At 38.0% G+C, this 16,087-nt stretch overlaps 1 protein-coding gene across 2 annotated transcripts in view; it reads left to right on the forward strand.

The window, feature by feature from the left end:
• LOC149771920 (uncharacterized) overlaps positions 1-16,087 on the forward strand; it is a 30,710-nt gene that overhangs the window by 7,969 nt on the left and 6,654 nt on the right. Inside the window, exons 2-4 of one of the 2 annotated variants that reach the window (XM_089948089.1) lie at positions 2,025-2,219; positions 2,760-3,233; positions 15,617-15,882. In XM_089948089.1, coding sequence (XP_089804215.1) covers positions 2,792-3,233; positions 15,617-15,882 — 708 coding nt within the window. In that variant the 5' untranslated portion in view covers positions 2,025-2,219; positions 2,760-2,791. The remainder of the gene's footprint in view (positions 1-2,024; positions 2,220-2,759; positions 3,234-15,616; positions 15,883-16,087) is intronic. The other variant, XM_089948088.1, reaches the window with a different exon arrangement.

The raw sequence follows: 16,087 nt of genomic DNA on the forward strand, positions 1-16,087 counted from the left end.
GAGAGTGAGTGACAATCAACTCTGAAAGAATAACACACTAGACACCACAATAGACAGAGAGTGAGTGATATCAATTCTGTCTTCTTAGGGAGAATAACACACTTGACACTGCAATAGACAGAGAGTGTGTGAAAACCAGGCTGTCTTCTTCAGGAGAATAACACACTAGACACCACAATAGACAGAGAATAAATGAGAATCAACTCTGTCTTCTTGGGAGAATAAAACACTAGACAGCACATAGACCAAGAGTAAGTAAGAATCAACTCTGTCTTCCAGGGAGAATAACACATTTTCTTTAAGACACAGCAATAGATAGAGAATAAGAATCAACTCCTTCTTCTGTTGGAGAATGACACATTTTCTTAAGACACAGATATAGACAGAGAGTGAGTAAGAATCAACTCTGATTTCCTGGTGAGAATAAAAGTAGCATATGCATATACAGTGTGTGTGTGTGAAAGAGAGAGATGACGTTTTCTGTAGCAGCAGTTTGTGATCACTATAATCGTAACTTTTTGTTCTGCTATTGAATTCAGAAATGGTCAAAAGGAAACAGTTTAAATTTTTGATATCTAAAATTGTATGAATGTCTGCTGATTGAAAAGAATTTGTGATGACCCAAGGTTCCACATTGATGATGTTCTTATTCTTGTTGTTTTGAAGACAAAAATTTTAAGATTTTTTTTACTGTAAACTAGCTTTTTCGTATTAGATATGTCAGGGACAGATTAAAAAAATATGAATCAATTACATAGGTCATTAGTAAGATCTGAACTTGTTTATTGCATGATTGTGTACAGATGAGCTTGTAAATGTTACTTCCAGATGCTTGATCCAATACATAATCAGGGATGTAGACTTTGTCTAGGTCCATTTAGAACTTCCCCATCAGAAAGCTTCAAACCATCACTTGAATTCAAAAGAATGAAATTGTCTCTCCTGAGAGACTGTCACCTTATCCAGCATATGATGTAGTCTTCAGGACCAAATTCCAAACCTTGTGTGTTCAGAAACTAACTTCAGTCCATCACATACAAATTCATCATTGCTTAAAAACAGTAAGCCTGTTTTTTGAAATACTGCAAAATTATGTGTTCCAAAATCACCACTTTGGCAGTAAGGCAGTTAAAATCTTCAAAATATATATGTAGAAAGTTCTTTCACAGATTCTGTTGTTAAAACAGATTGTTATTGTATTTACATATAGATGTTTTATGCTTCAAAACACAAGTTGGTTATGTTTTCATCATCAAATGATAACTTGTGGAAATCTAGTGGTGATATCTTGTTGGGGTAAGACATTAATGGCCAATTTTTTATTAAAATGAGTGAATGTGAAAAAATTTGTTTTGCAGCACAATTGATATGAACACCTATTAAGCCACATTCACTACATTTTGCTTGCAGCTGCAACACTCGCTACTTGGCAAGTTGAGGGAGCATCTCAAAAGCCATAAACTACTGCCTATGTCTACAAAAAATGACATGGCAAAGTTGTTTTTGCTTTCCTAATAGAAGAAGGCAAAGTTTACATTCTTTCACTGACTTAATCACCCACTTTGCATGGTAGCGTGACCCCTACATATGGTTTGAAAGATGAAAACAAAGTTGAAACGGCCATTTCAGCTCCCCATTGCATTATCTCGAGCTATAAAGCAGAAATGTTTACTGCCAAATCTTTTTGCTTATAAAGTTTTGAACAATATCGAAATCTCTCAAGGAACAAATTTCATCATCTTTTCGGACTTGCATAATCTTAAATTTGGCATGTTAATATCCCAGATGTTTCAGAAACTTGATTTGCTCATGCACTATGGGGAAGTATTCTGTACTGTTGTCTGCCTGATCACATTTGTATAAAAGGTGATGCTAGGGCATAAAAAGCAGCCAAAGCTGCCCTGCAGTCACCGGTTTCCAAATGGAAGAGTCCACATATTGACTTCAAATATAGTATAAATCAGCATGTTCATCATACTTGGCAAAAATAATTATATAGAATGAAAACTCCAAATTAATTTCAGAACATCAAACCTACGTATCACGGTGATGAGGTGGTATTGTGCTGATCACATGTCAGACATACATACCTGACTCGTGAATACCTTGTGAAGGGTGAACCGCAGCCAGAGTGCATACCATGCTAGTGTCCAGTGACAGTGGTATACATTCTTGATGAGTGTCTGGACTTCCACTCTGCAAAACAAGAGTATTTTGCTGTGAGCTTGACAAAAAAACTAGGATGATGTACCACCCTAGAAATTTTTTGACTTTCTGAGGAAATGCAGTTTAAGTAACAAATTGTAATCATTTGTTTTAAATATTTTAGGTGTGTTACCATTATCTTGTTCATAGACATTTTTCTGAATTTTAATGTCTTTGCTGTTTTATTGTTACTTACTATTCTTAATGTTTATATTTATTTGGAAGGGTTTATCTTCCTACCATTTTTTGTAACAAATTCTAAGCTCTTTGCATTTTATTTCTTACAGGGATTTGTGAGATTGAAAATTGTATTATTATGTTTTAATTACATTCTGCCAGGAAATGAATGAAAATGTAATTTTTTTCACTGCTGATGTTCATTACTTCTATAAGCGTTGTGTACAAATAATTGAGCTACAAGACACTCAGATTTAGAAATTTACAAGAAAAGCGTGTTAATCCTGTTGAGGCATAATAATTATTGTTCCATCAATGTTCTGGAATGTTGAGAAACAGATTTTGTTAAAATTAAAATTCTTTAATATTTTTTTCAGTTAAATTTGAAAAAGCTTTGACAACAGTCAAAATGGTGTCAAAAAAGTCTGAATATCGACAAGAGTATAAGCCATGTCTTTTGAAGAGGAACTTCCCCATTTATTTAGAAAATGTGCAGTACAGGAATCATCGTAGAGACCTAGAATTTGCACACACCCCAATATCCTGGGAAGCAGAAGATTCAACACCAGAAAGTACATCTTGTGAAGATATAGCTGCTGATAAAATTCCCCTCTCAAAACAGAAAGTAGAGGAAGAGAATGAGGAGAAGAAAGATGATGGAAAAGAGGTCAAAAAAGAAAAGGAAGACGTGAAAGATGCCCAGAAAGAGGAGGAAGACAGTGTGGTCATTATCAGGCAAAATCGAGATCTAGCTAAGGTAGCCAAGGAAAAGTTGAATAAATATGCAAGCAAGGAGAATAAAAATGAGTCAGAACCAGAAAAACTGGCAGCAAAAGAAAAGGACGAGTCAAGTGAGACTTTGTGTATTTTTGTAGCCTTGAATTTTAAAGGATTGTACTGATACTGTCTTACTTGCTTATAATTTGGGTACAGCTGCAAACAACATTGACCCTCATCTGGCATTGCATAATGCATCGGCAGATAAAGCTGTCTGTTGTTCTATTTAGTATATCTAACAAAATGCATAGACCCTAACCTGCCAGCACAGTATGTTATGGCAGATTTGGGTGCACAAAGTTTGCAGTATTTTGGACTAGACCTATAGGCAAGTAATTATATATATATATATATATATATATATATATATATATATATATATATATATATATATATATATATATATATATATTGCACTTGTTAAGATTGATAATTGGTTTTGGTTTTGAATCCAGCTACAAAAACAAAAATTTCATCTTTCCCATCTATACTCCATGTAGACCAAGGAAGGAAACACCCTCCCCCCATCCTTCAGTGCACAGAGGAATCTTTTCTTAGACACAGGCCTATGGCAAGTAGCTTGAGAAAAATCACTTGCCTGGTCAGACACAGGTCCATGGCAAGTAGCTGGAGAAAAATCACTTGCCTGACCTGAAAGCCAGACAAGACATATTTCTTTACTACATCATGTATTATTTTGAAACACCCAACATCTTCTGGAAAATTAAATGGTCTGTGATGTATACTTGTGATAATGTTTATGAGACTGAACACTCTTTTTCATTCTGCTGTAGAGGGACTAACAGCTAACATTATTTCCAACAATTTCAGTTTCTGCTTATCTGGTGTGGAATTCTGAATAATTGTGGCATACACCTCTGTTCTTGTGATCTCTGACTCCATTCCTTCAGCTTTGCCTTTAGGTCGATGTATAGTCTGTATTTCATTACCACAGAGAGGAGTATTTGGGGTCATTGGAGAAGTTTTGCTGTTTGGATGGTGCAAAAATCTCAGTAATTCTAAATCAAGTTGGAAACAGAAATGAAGCAGAAGTGGCTTTAAGTTTAATAATTGATATTGTGATAGTACTGTGGTTATCTTACAGACAGACACTCTGTATCAGTAGAATCAACAGCTACCAACTCTTTGAACTAAATGGATTAAAATAGTGTAATTATCCCAGTTCATGTAGGGTGATAAACATTGTACTGGAGGATTTAATAAGTTTAATCTTCAAACAGTTACATAGGTACTTCTTAATATATAAACCACTGATTAAAAGAAAAAAAAATGTATTTTCTGCACAATAACTTGAGTTCTCTGTTATTATTGGTTTCCAACCTTTGTGAATGGCTTGCACTTGGGGTGAGGATGAACCCTGTTGATTTGGGGGTTCAAAGATCAGAGGTCATGTTCATTGTGATGTGGAATATAAATGGTTTCTGCACAATAACATTAGTTGTACATGATTCACCTCAACCAAATTTTTGGGATGGCTTATACTTGGGCAAAGGAAGAAGCATACTGAATTTGGGGTCAAAGGGAAAAAGGTCAAGTTTATTGTGACTTAAAGAAGAAAAATGATTTCACACAAGAACATTGGTTGACTTTTGGCTGGATGCTATGCATGATAGAATTTTCTGAATGCATTTGCACTTTCAGTTTTTTGTGTGGATTAGCTATTAAACTTGGTACATAATATGCTTGTCATCCAAAGATATGCATATTTGATAAGTCATTTTGCTAACACTATTAGCAGAATAGTTATGATCTTGTGAACTCACTTGGTGTAAGGTTAGTTAAGGCATGGCCTTGTGTTTGTTCTTCATTGTTCATTGTGCATCTAGCTGTCAACAATTTCTCATTACCACTCTGGAGTCCATGTTTCTGATCTGATTGCAGTTAAACGTGGCATATGGCTGTATATCATCAAAATCTCAGATGAGTTCGATAATATGAGATCACTGGATACTAATGATGTGGTCATGTACATAATTGTTTAAACTTGTACCACACTGGAGTCCATGTTTCTGATCATATTTTGATCAACCTAATAATACATGTTTATATCATTAAGTTACTAGATGATTTTGTTAATGAGTTAAATCTTGCATACTAATGAAGTGATCTTACTTCTGATTGGTTGAGGTTGTTGTTACACCGCTGGTTGGCCATATTTCTGAACTGATTTTGATCAAACTTGCAATAAGTGTTATATCATCATGATCTTAAAGGATTCGATAAGGAGTGACATCCACACATATTAATGAGGTAATCTTGCATTTAATTGGCTGAGCTTATTATCATAAGATCATGGATAAATTTGGTAATAAGTAAGACAGTGTGCATAGTAATTATGCATTTATTTTAAGAAACCATTTTACCATTTATGCATTTATTGTAAGAAATAACTTTGATTAGAATATAATTCAATATGATATTGAATTCTGTCAGTACATATACTACAATAAGCCTGCATAGGGAAAAGATGCAATTTTAAGTAGGAGAGTGATATAAGTCCACTTAAACCATGTTTTTATCATTGACTCTATTGTTGGGTAGGGGATATATTTGAGAAAATTGCTCACCATTCCTCAATATTACTTTATAAGAAAAGATAGCTGACTTTCAGCCGTTTGTTTTTGTTAAACAGGGTGAAAGAAACTTAAATTGTACTATGAACAGTAAAGAATTCCATTTTAAAAAAAGCAGAAAAAAAACCCTGTTGACCTCAGTCTGCTGATGGAATAGACCTGAACATTAATCCCATAATCCTTAAGGTTATGCTCTGCAGTTTCGTAGTTGGCATAGGGTTAGAATTTAAAGACAATTTCCATGGGTTTTCTCACTGGTTATATTGGTTATTTAGAAAAGACCTTGTATGTCTTAGGTATTATTCAAGAACCTTTAATTTAATAGCAGCCATTAGTTATCCTGTCACTGTTGCATAGCTAATCTATTTTCTTGCTGTCCGTATGATGTGAATACCTCCTCCCAGAGTGAAGAAAAGGTCATTTTGACCTTTTGCACACCACTGTCGCATAGTGATGTGCAGAAGGTAAATATACCTATATGTCATTCTTTTCATGGACGCCATGCTGTATAGATGTCTGAAGCCATTGTGACAGGGAAGTTAAGCCTGTGGACAACTAATATTCCGCATTTAGTGATCTCTCTCTGCAATGTTTAATAATTCTCAGTGTTACTATTGTCCGTTCATTTCTAAAACCGTATTGTAGCTTTCTGTTTTCCCCCTTTGAATTTTGTTCTTTGCGGGAATTCGGAAGCTATCTTGTGTTCTACCTGTGGTGGTAGACACTTTTACTTTAAAATATTAACTGAATGGTACGGGTAAGTCCCTATATTCTTGGAACGATAAGAGGCCCTGCTCAGATGTTGAGGACATCATTTCCTCCATTTTTCTTCTCAACTCAATAAAATAGTTATAACTTCGTACAACGCTCGCATTGACATTCATGTATTTGCATGTTACCTCAGTAACAAATCATCAAAACTGGAATATCTTATTTCTTTCAGTAAAAAAGGAAATACTTCAACGATAATTTCCATCCTTTGTTTATTCATGTGTAAGTTGAGTTTCACAACAACAAGGGACCACATCACTGATAATATATATATATATATAAATTTTCAGAGACAAAACATGCTGTAGGGCAGTGTGGCCACAAAAAGATCTCATGGGATACAAACACAGACTGCATCAAGTGCTCCAGGTGCACTTGGAAAAACCATTGCACCATTTGTGATTTGTGGTCTTCCAGCACCTGGCATCTAGTAGATTTCAGGCATACCTATCAAAGAAAAAAATGGAAGAACATTCCATTTTCTTTATCCAATTTTTCTGGCTTTTCTTCCAGATCTCACATGTTAGGACAAACATGTTCAGCGGCTGTTGAACCTCCTCCAGAATGAGGGTTTCAATATTTGAGAAGCCGTTCAGCTTCCCCCTTGTAGGGAGATGAGGGGAAGTTCTCGCATCCCTAACAGAATTCACACTTCAGGTAGCAAGCTGCTCCTTCCTGTTGGGGAAATAGAGCACTGCAATCGTGGGTTGTGCCCTTCCATCAGGGAGGTAGAGCACTGTCTTATGTTACGTGTTTAGGCTCTAATAAACAGTAACAAAAGAAAGAGTGAAAACAACAAGCTTTGAAAAATTTAACAAATAATTTATTCCATGGAAGAACAATGTAAAAATAAAAAAAAAAAGAACTTACAGTTTTAAGAATCAAATCCAAAAATAATCCATTAATAATCCATGAATTAAATTTTAGAAGTCCTAGTAATGAAATGTTCTGATGAATTCACGTTTGAGTCCCGACAAAAAATCCAAAATGGAAGGCAATGAAATATACTGTAGCCTTTATGCTGCTGTATCATCTACAGTTCTTTGTTATTCCACAGTCAATAATATTCCAGTGTTTGAATTTCCGAATAATGTTTAAATAAATGTCTTTGTCCAAGAATTCTGTATGAGCACTCATATATTTCCAGGAAAAAGAATTAATCTTTAAGAATCCAAATAATTTGAATAAAAATTTAAATATAACTCTAAACTGGTCACAAACAGACACTTTCCAATGTAAAGTAAAAGCCCAACTGAGAAATATCTCTATAGACATCGGTATAAAACCTGAATACTGCACAATTTCGGAAAACCCAGAATTGTGAAATAGAGGCTATTTACATATAAAATCACGTACTCCCAGTATGATCTTGACAGCAACCAATCATTTTACTTTTAGAATAAGATAAAAGTAAAAAGTTGTTTACTTGTCTCAGTGATTTCTGAATCAAGGTTGGGCACTAAGTCAAAAATAGAAACAGTGTTTCTATTATTAGGTGTTTATGAAAAGAGTCCGGTCACACTGAATTTTCTGGAAAATATCAAATTCCTAGTAAACAAAATTACATTACTTTGACATGTAATGAAATAAAAATAATTGAAAAAAAACTTACAATTAAATTAAATCAAATATAAATTAAATCAAATAACAACTACGATAGTGGGTTGTGTCCTTCCTCTAAGGAGGTTGAGCACCATGACTGGGTTGTGCCCTCCCTTGAAGGAGGTTGAGCACTGTAACTGTTGGTTGCACCCTCCCTTTAGGGAGGTTGAGCACCATGATAGCAGGTTGCTCCCTCCCATTAGGGAGGTTGAGCACCACAATACATATTGTGCCTCTGGCAATGTGTTGGCCCCTTCAGTTAGGGAGAGAACACATCACACCCATGATGCACAGTGAAGATGAGGTCTTCTCCTCTACACTCATTGACCTCATGATACAGGGTCAGGGCCAGGATCGAGCTTCTCCCTCTCCCCCCTTCCACCATCCCAATATATGCAGGATTTACAACCCATACACAGGTTTGAGGCAAGGGATGGGGACCGTTTTGGTGCCCCCCCCCCAGTTATACCTTTGAACCCTTATGGGATGTGGGGCTTTCAACCTCAGGGACCTTGGTCCATTATTCCCCCATGAACTACTGGACCTTGCCATACCAGTCAATGTGATGCTGCAGCTCGTGTCCCATCATCACCTCACCAAGTGGGTTCCTTCCGGATGGCTACAGATGTTACATCATCGAGGATAGTTAGACGTTCTTGTCTCCCCTCTGCATCTCCTGATCAACCAGGGGCTGCGACACATAGTACTCCTATGCCCCTCCATCAAGGGACATAGTTATACCCAGCCACTCTCCAACTCAGAGTGACCTTGACTATGAGGACGATGATGCTTTCTCCATCCTCATTGACTCCCATTGAGTTTGAGACAGAAGCTGTGGCAATGACTTCTTCTCTCAGGCCCACACCCTCATCTCAGGTGGATGTGGAACAAGAGAAGGTCTGGTCCTTTGATAAGGGAGTAAACAAGGTTTACCATTTGTTACCCCATGACTTGTGCCCCAAGCCATCTGGCACACAGTCCAAAAATATCCTTTCCCGTTTGGAAACCGCTCCGGTGGCCTAGTGGTTAGAGTGTCCGCCTCAGATGTGGGAGGTCGTGGGTTCGATCCCCGGCCGAGTCATACCAAAGACTTACAAAAATGGTACTAACAGCTGCTTCGCTTGGCGCTCAGCATTAAGAGGTTAGTGTTAGGACTGGTCGGCCCGGTGTCAGGATAATGTGACTGGGTGGGACAACATGCTACATGTCTGCGGCATGATGCCCCAGTGCTAGACATCACTATAAACTGCCACATTGCAGACATCGTAGCAATATGACTGGAAAATTGTTAAAGCTACATTAAAAATCCAAATCACATCACATCCTTTCCCGTTTGGAAAAGATCTCCGGGGTACCACCTCAACCAGACCTCTTACTTCTCCCACATTCATCTACAATTGAGGAAATATCAGGAAGGTTTTTAAAAGGCCAAAATATTGCTTGACAATGTAGAGGGTGGTCTTTCCTCTCTCTCTCTCCGTTGACACCCCGTATCTCCTTCAAGCTACCAGGTACCTTCCCCAAAGTGGCCTATTAAACCTCCTTCGGGTGCTGATGTGGCCAAAGTGGGTATTTGATTGGGATCCTGGGCATGCCTTCCCATCAAAACAATTGATGCCAAGGAATAGAAAAACCAATTGCTTGTAACTATAGCATCACTTGCCAAACTTTTCTCTGCTACTTCCTTCAGTATACTGAGAGAGGTCTCCCTGAATTCAGCTGCATTCATGTGCTGGAGGCTATGGCCAAAACATCCTGGCATGCTCTATCTGCTGCCATGGCATTATAGGTGGAATTTCTGCACATCCACCATGTTGCTGCATTGGACTCTTTGCAGGTCTTGCTTAACCACAGTAAAGACCTTCTAAGGACTGCTCCTCTTTGGAGGCCTTATTCCTACCATGGCTTCTCAAGACTTACTCGATCACCAACATCAGTCTTTTACCTCCACTTCTGGTCCATCCCAATCAACCAGGAAATGAGGTCAGGCAAATAGTCCTTGGGGACCATCTGCCAAACCCAGGCACAACCCCAGTCCAATCCACAAATTCTTGCTAGACCACCTCCTCCCTCATCAGGTCCATGGTGCTCATGTTGCCACAGATGCAAGAGGAAATTTTCTAACCCACTTTCCTTTCCTACCAGGGCAGGAAGGGGGTAGGAGCAGCCCTAGCAAATTACCCCATCTCTTGCCGTGCATCCCTTACCTAAACATTCCAGTAGGTGCTCACCTAGGCCTTTTCTCAGAGGCTTGGTCAAGTATCATGGACAATGGTTGGATCCTCTCCTTTGTAAACAAGGGTTATCAACTCCAGTTCAGGAACAACCCCCACTATCAAGGATGCCCATTTTCTTTCCCCAGTCCAATCTGGTGGAATTAAGGGAAGAGGTGCACACCCTTTTGCAAAAAGGGGCAGTCGAGAGGGTTTTTAAATGATCAGTCTCCCGCCTTCTACTCCCAAATATACCTAGTCACCAAGAAAAGCATGAAATTTTGAATCATTATCGATCTCTCCCTGCTCAGCCAGTTGCTGTTGGTGGAAACCATCAAGATGGAGACAACCTCCTCAATCCGGAACACTCTTCGTCAATCTGATTGGGCAGTTTTCATCGACCTTCAGGATGCCTAATTACACATCCTCATATTTCCTCCGCACTGCAATATCTTCATTTTTGCCGAGACCAGGACCTTTTCCAAATTCAGGTTCTGCCATTTGGAATCTCTTCTGCAGCCAGAGTCTTCACCCAGGTTATGGGAGTAGTAGCAGCCTACTTTCGAATACAGGGAACATTGATTCTCCAGTATTTTGACAACTGGCTGATTCACTGTGTTCATGTTCAGTCCCTTCATCAGGATCTGTTCCGCTCTTGGTCCACCATAACTCATTTGGGTCTCCTACCTAACCGCGAGAAGTCAGAACTCATTCCATCACAGAACTTTGTTTACATGGGGATGAACTTTCTCATGAAAGCCAAACTTGGTCCAGGTTCCCTTGGATCGGGTAGATTGAATCCTGCCTCTCCTAGAGATGCTACGAGCAAAAACCATCATATCTTTTTCTGTCCCTATTCAAAACCTTGAACGCCTCTGCCAAATTGGTTCCTTTAGGACATCTTTACATGTGTCCTCTACAGTTCCTTCTTCTGGCAAGTTGGAAACTTCAGAGATTCTCTATCAACCCCAATCCTTCTACGACCAGTATTTCACCACCATTTGCTTTGGTGGATAAATTGAGATTCATGATGGGGGTCCGTATGCATGCACCCGATCCCCATTCCTGTCTGTTCGCAGATGTGTCAGATTCAGACTGGGGCGTCCATTTAGAGCCGGAGGGCATAATTTTATATGGTTCCTGTACTCGGGCCAAATTGTCCCTCCACATCAACAACCTAGAAATGAAAGTATTTATAGCATTGCAAGGGTGCATCAACTTAATAAGGGGCCGACATCAAGGAGGCACACATACCCCTTCTCTTTGAATGGAGGTCTGGAACCTTTTCCTCTGGGCAGCCTCAGAGAATGTCACAATCTGAGTTAGCCACATTCCGGGTAAGATGAACATATTAGCAGCAGCCTGTCCAGAACAGACAGAACTGTCGTCACAGAATGGTCTCTTCACCACTCAGTAACAGAGTCCCTGTTTTCCCTTTGGAGAAGACCTCTGGTGGAGCTGTTTGTGACCAAGCTGAACAACAAACTTCCCTGTTATGTGTCTCCTGTCCCAGATCAGAAAGCATGGGTAGTCGATGCATTCAGCTTCCAGTGGAATCACCTATTTGCTTATGCCTTCCCACCATTCCAACTGCTTCCACAAGTTCTGCAAAGAGTCTGAACTTCCACTGCTCAGATCATTCTCATTGCCACATTGTGGCCCCAGCAACCATGGTTCATCAATCTCCTAGACCTCTTGATAGATTGATCCAGGTCTCTATCACACAGGAGGGATCTTCTGTCACAACACCGATCCACTTCAGCCCAGACATTTTCCACCTTCACACCTGGCTCATATCAAACGATCTCTCTGCCAGAACAAGTTTTTGGACAGAGTCACCAGTTGCATCATTCAAGCCAGGAGAGCTTCTTCATACAAAGTTTATGATGCCAGGTGGAGAATCTTCTGTGATTGGTGAAGTACAAAACATGTTGATCCTATCTGCCCTTTCTGTAAATTCCATTGCTGTTTTCCTTTTGTTCCTCTTTGAGACCAAAAGATGTTCAGCATACACTATTAAAGGCTGTTGAGCTGACTGTGTTCTTTGGTCATTAACCAAAGCACCTTATGAACCACTGAGTGAAGCTTCCTTTGTGGATCTCACACTCAAAACTGTGTTCCTTCTCACCGTTGCCTGGGTGAGACGAAGAAGTGAAATTCATATCTTGTCCATTAACTCAGGCTGTCTTATCCCCTTACCCATAGAGATTCTCAGTCTCAGTAAAATATGCACAGGTGATGATCAAGATAGAGTTTTATGCCCTGTTAGTGCACTTCTATCTTAATGTCTCTAAAACAAAAAGAAAAGGTAGGAAACATTCTTTCTCCCTATTAAGGGCTCTGTAGACATTCAGCTGCCACTATCTCCTGGTGGATCGTCATGACAATCAAATAAGCCTATGAATCTCTCACTGATCGAGACCTCACCTTTATGAAACGTAAAGCCAATGAGGTTCGAGCCATTGCTACCTCATTAGCCTACTTTAATCATTCCGTTTTGGAGGATATTATGAAAGCAGCTTTTTGGCTTTCTCATAATACCTTTTCCTCCTTTTACCTCCACTTACCTCCACTCATTAGCAACAACAGAACACAGGAATTTTTTCTCTGGGTCCCATTGTTTATGGCACAGCATGTTACTTACAGAGACATGAACATTCTACAGAAGTGTACCTCTCCATCTATGGTGAGTATATTTAATTTCTCTGTTTTTGATTAGTTTGACATCAGCCTACCAACCTTACTGACAAATTCAGCTAAGCAATAGTGACAGGATAAGTAATTCCTGCTTTTAAAATGTAGTTTTTTCTGGGGTAGAACTAATTTTAATTATGCACTACTTACCTGTCGCTATTGCTGAATACCCTCCTCCCACCCAGCTCTGATATCTTGCATAATTGTCATCTGTGAAAAGATGACATATCGGTACATCTACCTGTACCATGCGACAGAGTGGTATGCAAAAGGTCATACTGACTTTTTCTCCACTCTGGGAGGATGTATTCACATCATACGGATGGTATATTTTTGGCATGAAAATCGATTAGCTAAGCAATAGTAACAGGTAAGTATTGCATAATTAAAATTAGTTTTACACACACACCCCACTACATTTTCCTTTATTTTGGTGTATGATTGATGGGTGTAATATGGATTATAGAGTATACAGTTTGGCCTTACTCCAGGTGTGCACCTTTCAAAAAACTGCTAACTCCACTTGGTCATTTTCACTTCCTGAACTTCAGAGGAAAATTGTAAAAAAAGAAAAAGCGCCAATAACTTTTTTTTTTTACATTTTATATATTTGGTAGTTCCTCAATTACACTTTCAGAAGCTGGTATTGTCTAGTTGGGCAAAATTCATTTTCTTACTTTTATTAGCAGCTAAAGATAGTGTACTTTAGACAAATTGAGGCTGATTTTTTTAGCACAAGGTAGCAGTCATTTTAGTTAGCAGTGTGTTTAGATCATGTACAATTTCCACAATATCCAAAGAAATGTTAGCCTCAAAGTTGCATGGAGATATGCCAACATTCTCTCCACTGTGTATGTTTCAAATGCAAAAAACTTCACCTTACATATGCCACTCTCGCAAAAGTACATAATATCTGGCGAGTGCTCCCTTAAAGAGCGCATACATATTAGTATTGTATGATTTAATTTTGATTATATGGCAGAAACATTTAAGTTGCAAGCATCAAAACAGTCCTTTTGAATAATTCTCCTGTATCCCCCCCAACAGTATTTATTAGAGTCAGTCTCACACAAGCATGTCCCCCCCAACTCATTGATGAAAAGTGAGCTATTTTAAAAAAGCACATTACATTTTGTCAACATAGCAACCAATCTTATGCTGAAAGACAGGAACATGAAACTAGACAAAATTATTCCTGGGATGTCAACAATAAATTTTACAGTTTGAAAGGGGATGGAACAGATGAGGTGCATCAAGATCAGTGGTCAAAGGTTAAAATATTTGCTTATTGTTTAATATGGAAGAAAGCTTGTTTTGTCATCATTTATTTTTTAATTTCATTGCAAATAAATGAAAAGAAACATTTTAATTATATAATTATTTTACTTAATGCAATAGTTTTAAATTTAAGTTGACTTTATTCCTATATTCTGAAACCTCTAATTTCCCTATAATTAAGGTCACTACTCATACAAACATGTGTCAAGGCATATTATGTAAGCAAGAGCAAAATAAACAGAATTAGTTTATTTACCATTTTGTTCAGAACATCATACATAATGATATGAATATAAGAAAAATAATTGCTTAAATTTTCATATTTGTTTTAAGTTGGTGCTCTACAGTTTCATATTTTGCATAGGGTTAGAATTTTAAAGAAAAAGAATTTCCCCCGGGTTTCCTCTCAGGCTATACTGGCTATTTAAAAAAAGACCTTGTATACATCAATGGTATTGTTCAAGAACCTTTAATTTCTTTTATTTGGTGTAGGATTGATGGGTGTAATATGGGTTATAGAGTATACAGCTTGGCCTTACTCCAAATGTGCACCTTTCAATAAACTGCTAGCTCTACTAGGTCATTTTCACTTCCAGAACTTCAGAGGTAAATTGTAAAAAAATAGAGAGATTGGCAAAATTCATTTTCCCTATTTTAATAGCTGCTAAAGATAATGTACTTTAGACTAATTCAGGCTATTTTTTTTAGCACAAGGGAGCAGTCATTTTAGTTAGCAATGTGCTTAAATCATGTACAGTTTCCACAAGTACAATATCCAAAGAAATGTCAGCCACATTGCGTCAAAGCAGCATAGAGGTATGCCAACATTCTCTCCAGCTGCATGTTTCTAATGCAAATAACTTCACCTTACATATGTCACTCTCTCAAATGTACATCATAACTGGTGAGCTCCCCCTCAGATGGCATATGTACACTTTTGGTCTTTGTTTTAGTTTACTTTTGTAAAAGGAGCATCCCAGAATATAGAACCGGACAAGAAATCACAGTATAGGTTTGCCATCTAGGAACAGACAAGAGTGATGGTTTGTTTTGTTTATCTCATTTTACTCATCACAATATAATGCAGTGAGCATACTTTTTCTGAAGATATAACTTTAGTGATAGGTACATAATTCTCATTTCTGAGTTACTATATTTGGTGTGGTCAAATATTTGGATACAAGATATATTTTGTTTATAACTCTAACTTATATTTTTTCCCAAATGATGTATGTCACAGATATTTGTCCCCTTTATGGATCCTACAGATCTCAGTAATTATAATGTAATCTTTAAATGGTACAGGAAGTAAAAGCACTTTGCTGCAGCCCAAAAAAGTTGATGATAAAACATTTGCAAACAAGTTGAGACCAAAGCGACCCAACAGACTGAGAAAATTACCCAAGGCACAACCCTTCTCTGCAGCTATGGAAAAGTCCAAGAGAAAGAGTCCACCCCAGCGCCCTGCCAGTGCATCTCATGAACATCCTCCATTTGCCATGTATGGTGTCTCAGAAACAGGAAGAGATGTAGGAATGCAGAGGACATTTAATGTTAGAGCATCCAAAGAGGTAAATATACTCTTCCATATTGTGTATTTGTTAATTTGTTTATTTTCTTTTTCTATCCCTGCAATACAGCAAACAGTAGGGGGATTTTGTTTTCTATTTTGTAAATATCCTGAGGTTTCTTTTCTTCAGAACTGGCGATCTTTTAAGAAAAAGAATTTCAACTAGAATCTGACTGAAACTTAGGCTAAACTATGGTTGATGTAAT

This window comes from Sinohyriopsis cumingii, unplaced genomic scaffold (genome assembly GCF_028554795.1).
Source record: "Sinohyriopsis cumingii isolate HCF-2022 unplaced genomic scaffold, ASM2855479v2 utg001591l, whole genome shotgun sequence".
In the NCBI taxonomy this organism is placed as follows: domain Eukaryota; kingdom Metazoa; phylum Mollusca; class Bivalvia; order Unionida; family Unionidae; genus Sinohyriopsis; species Sinohyriopsis cumingii.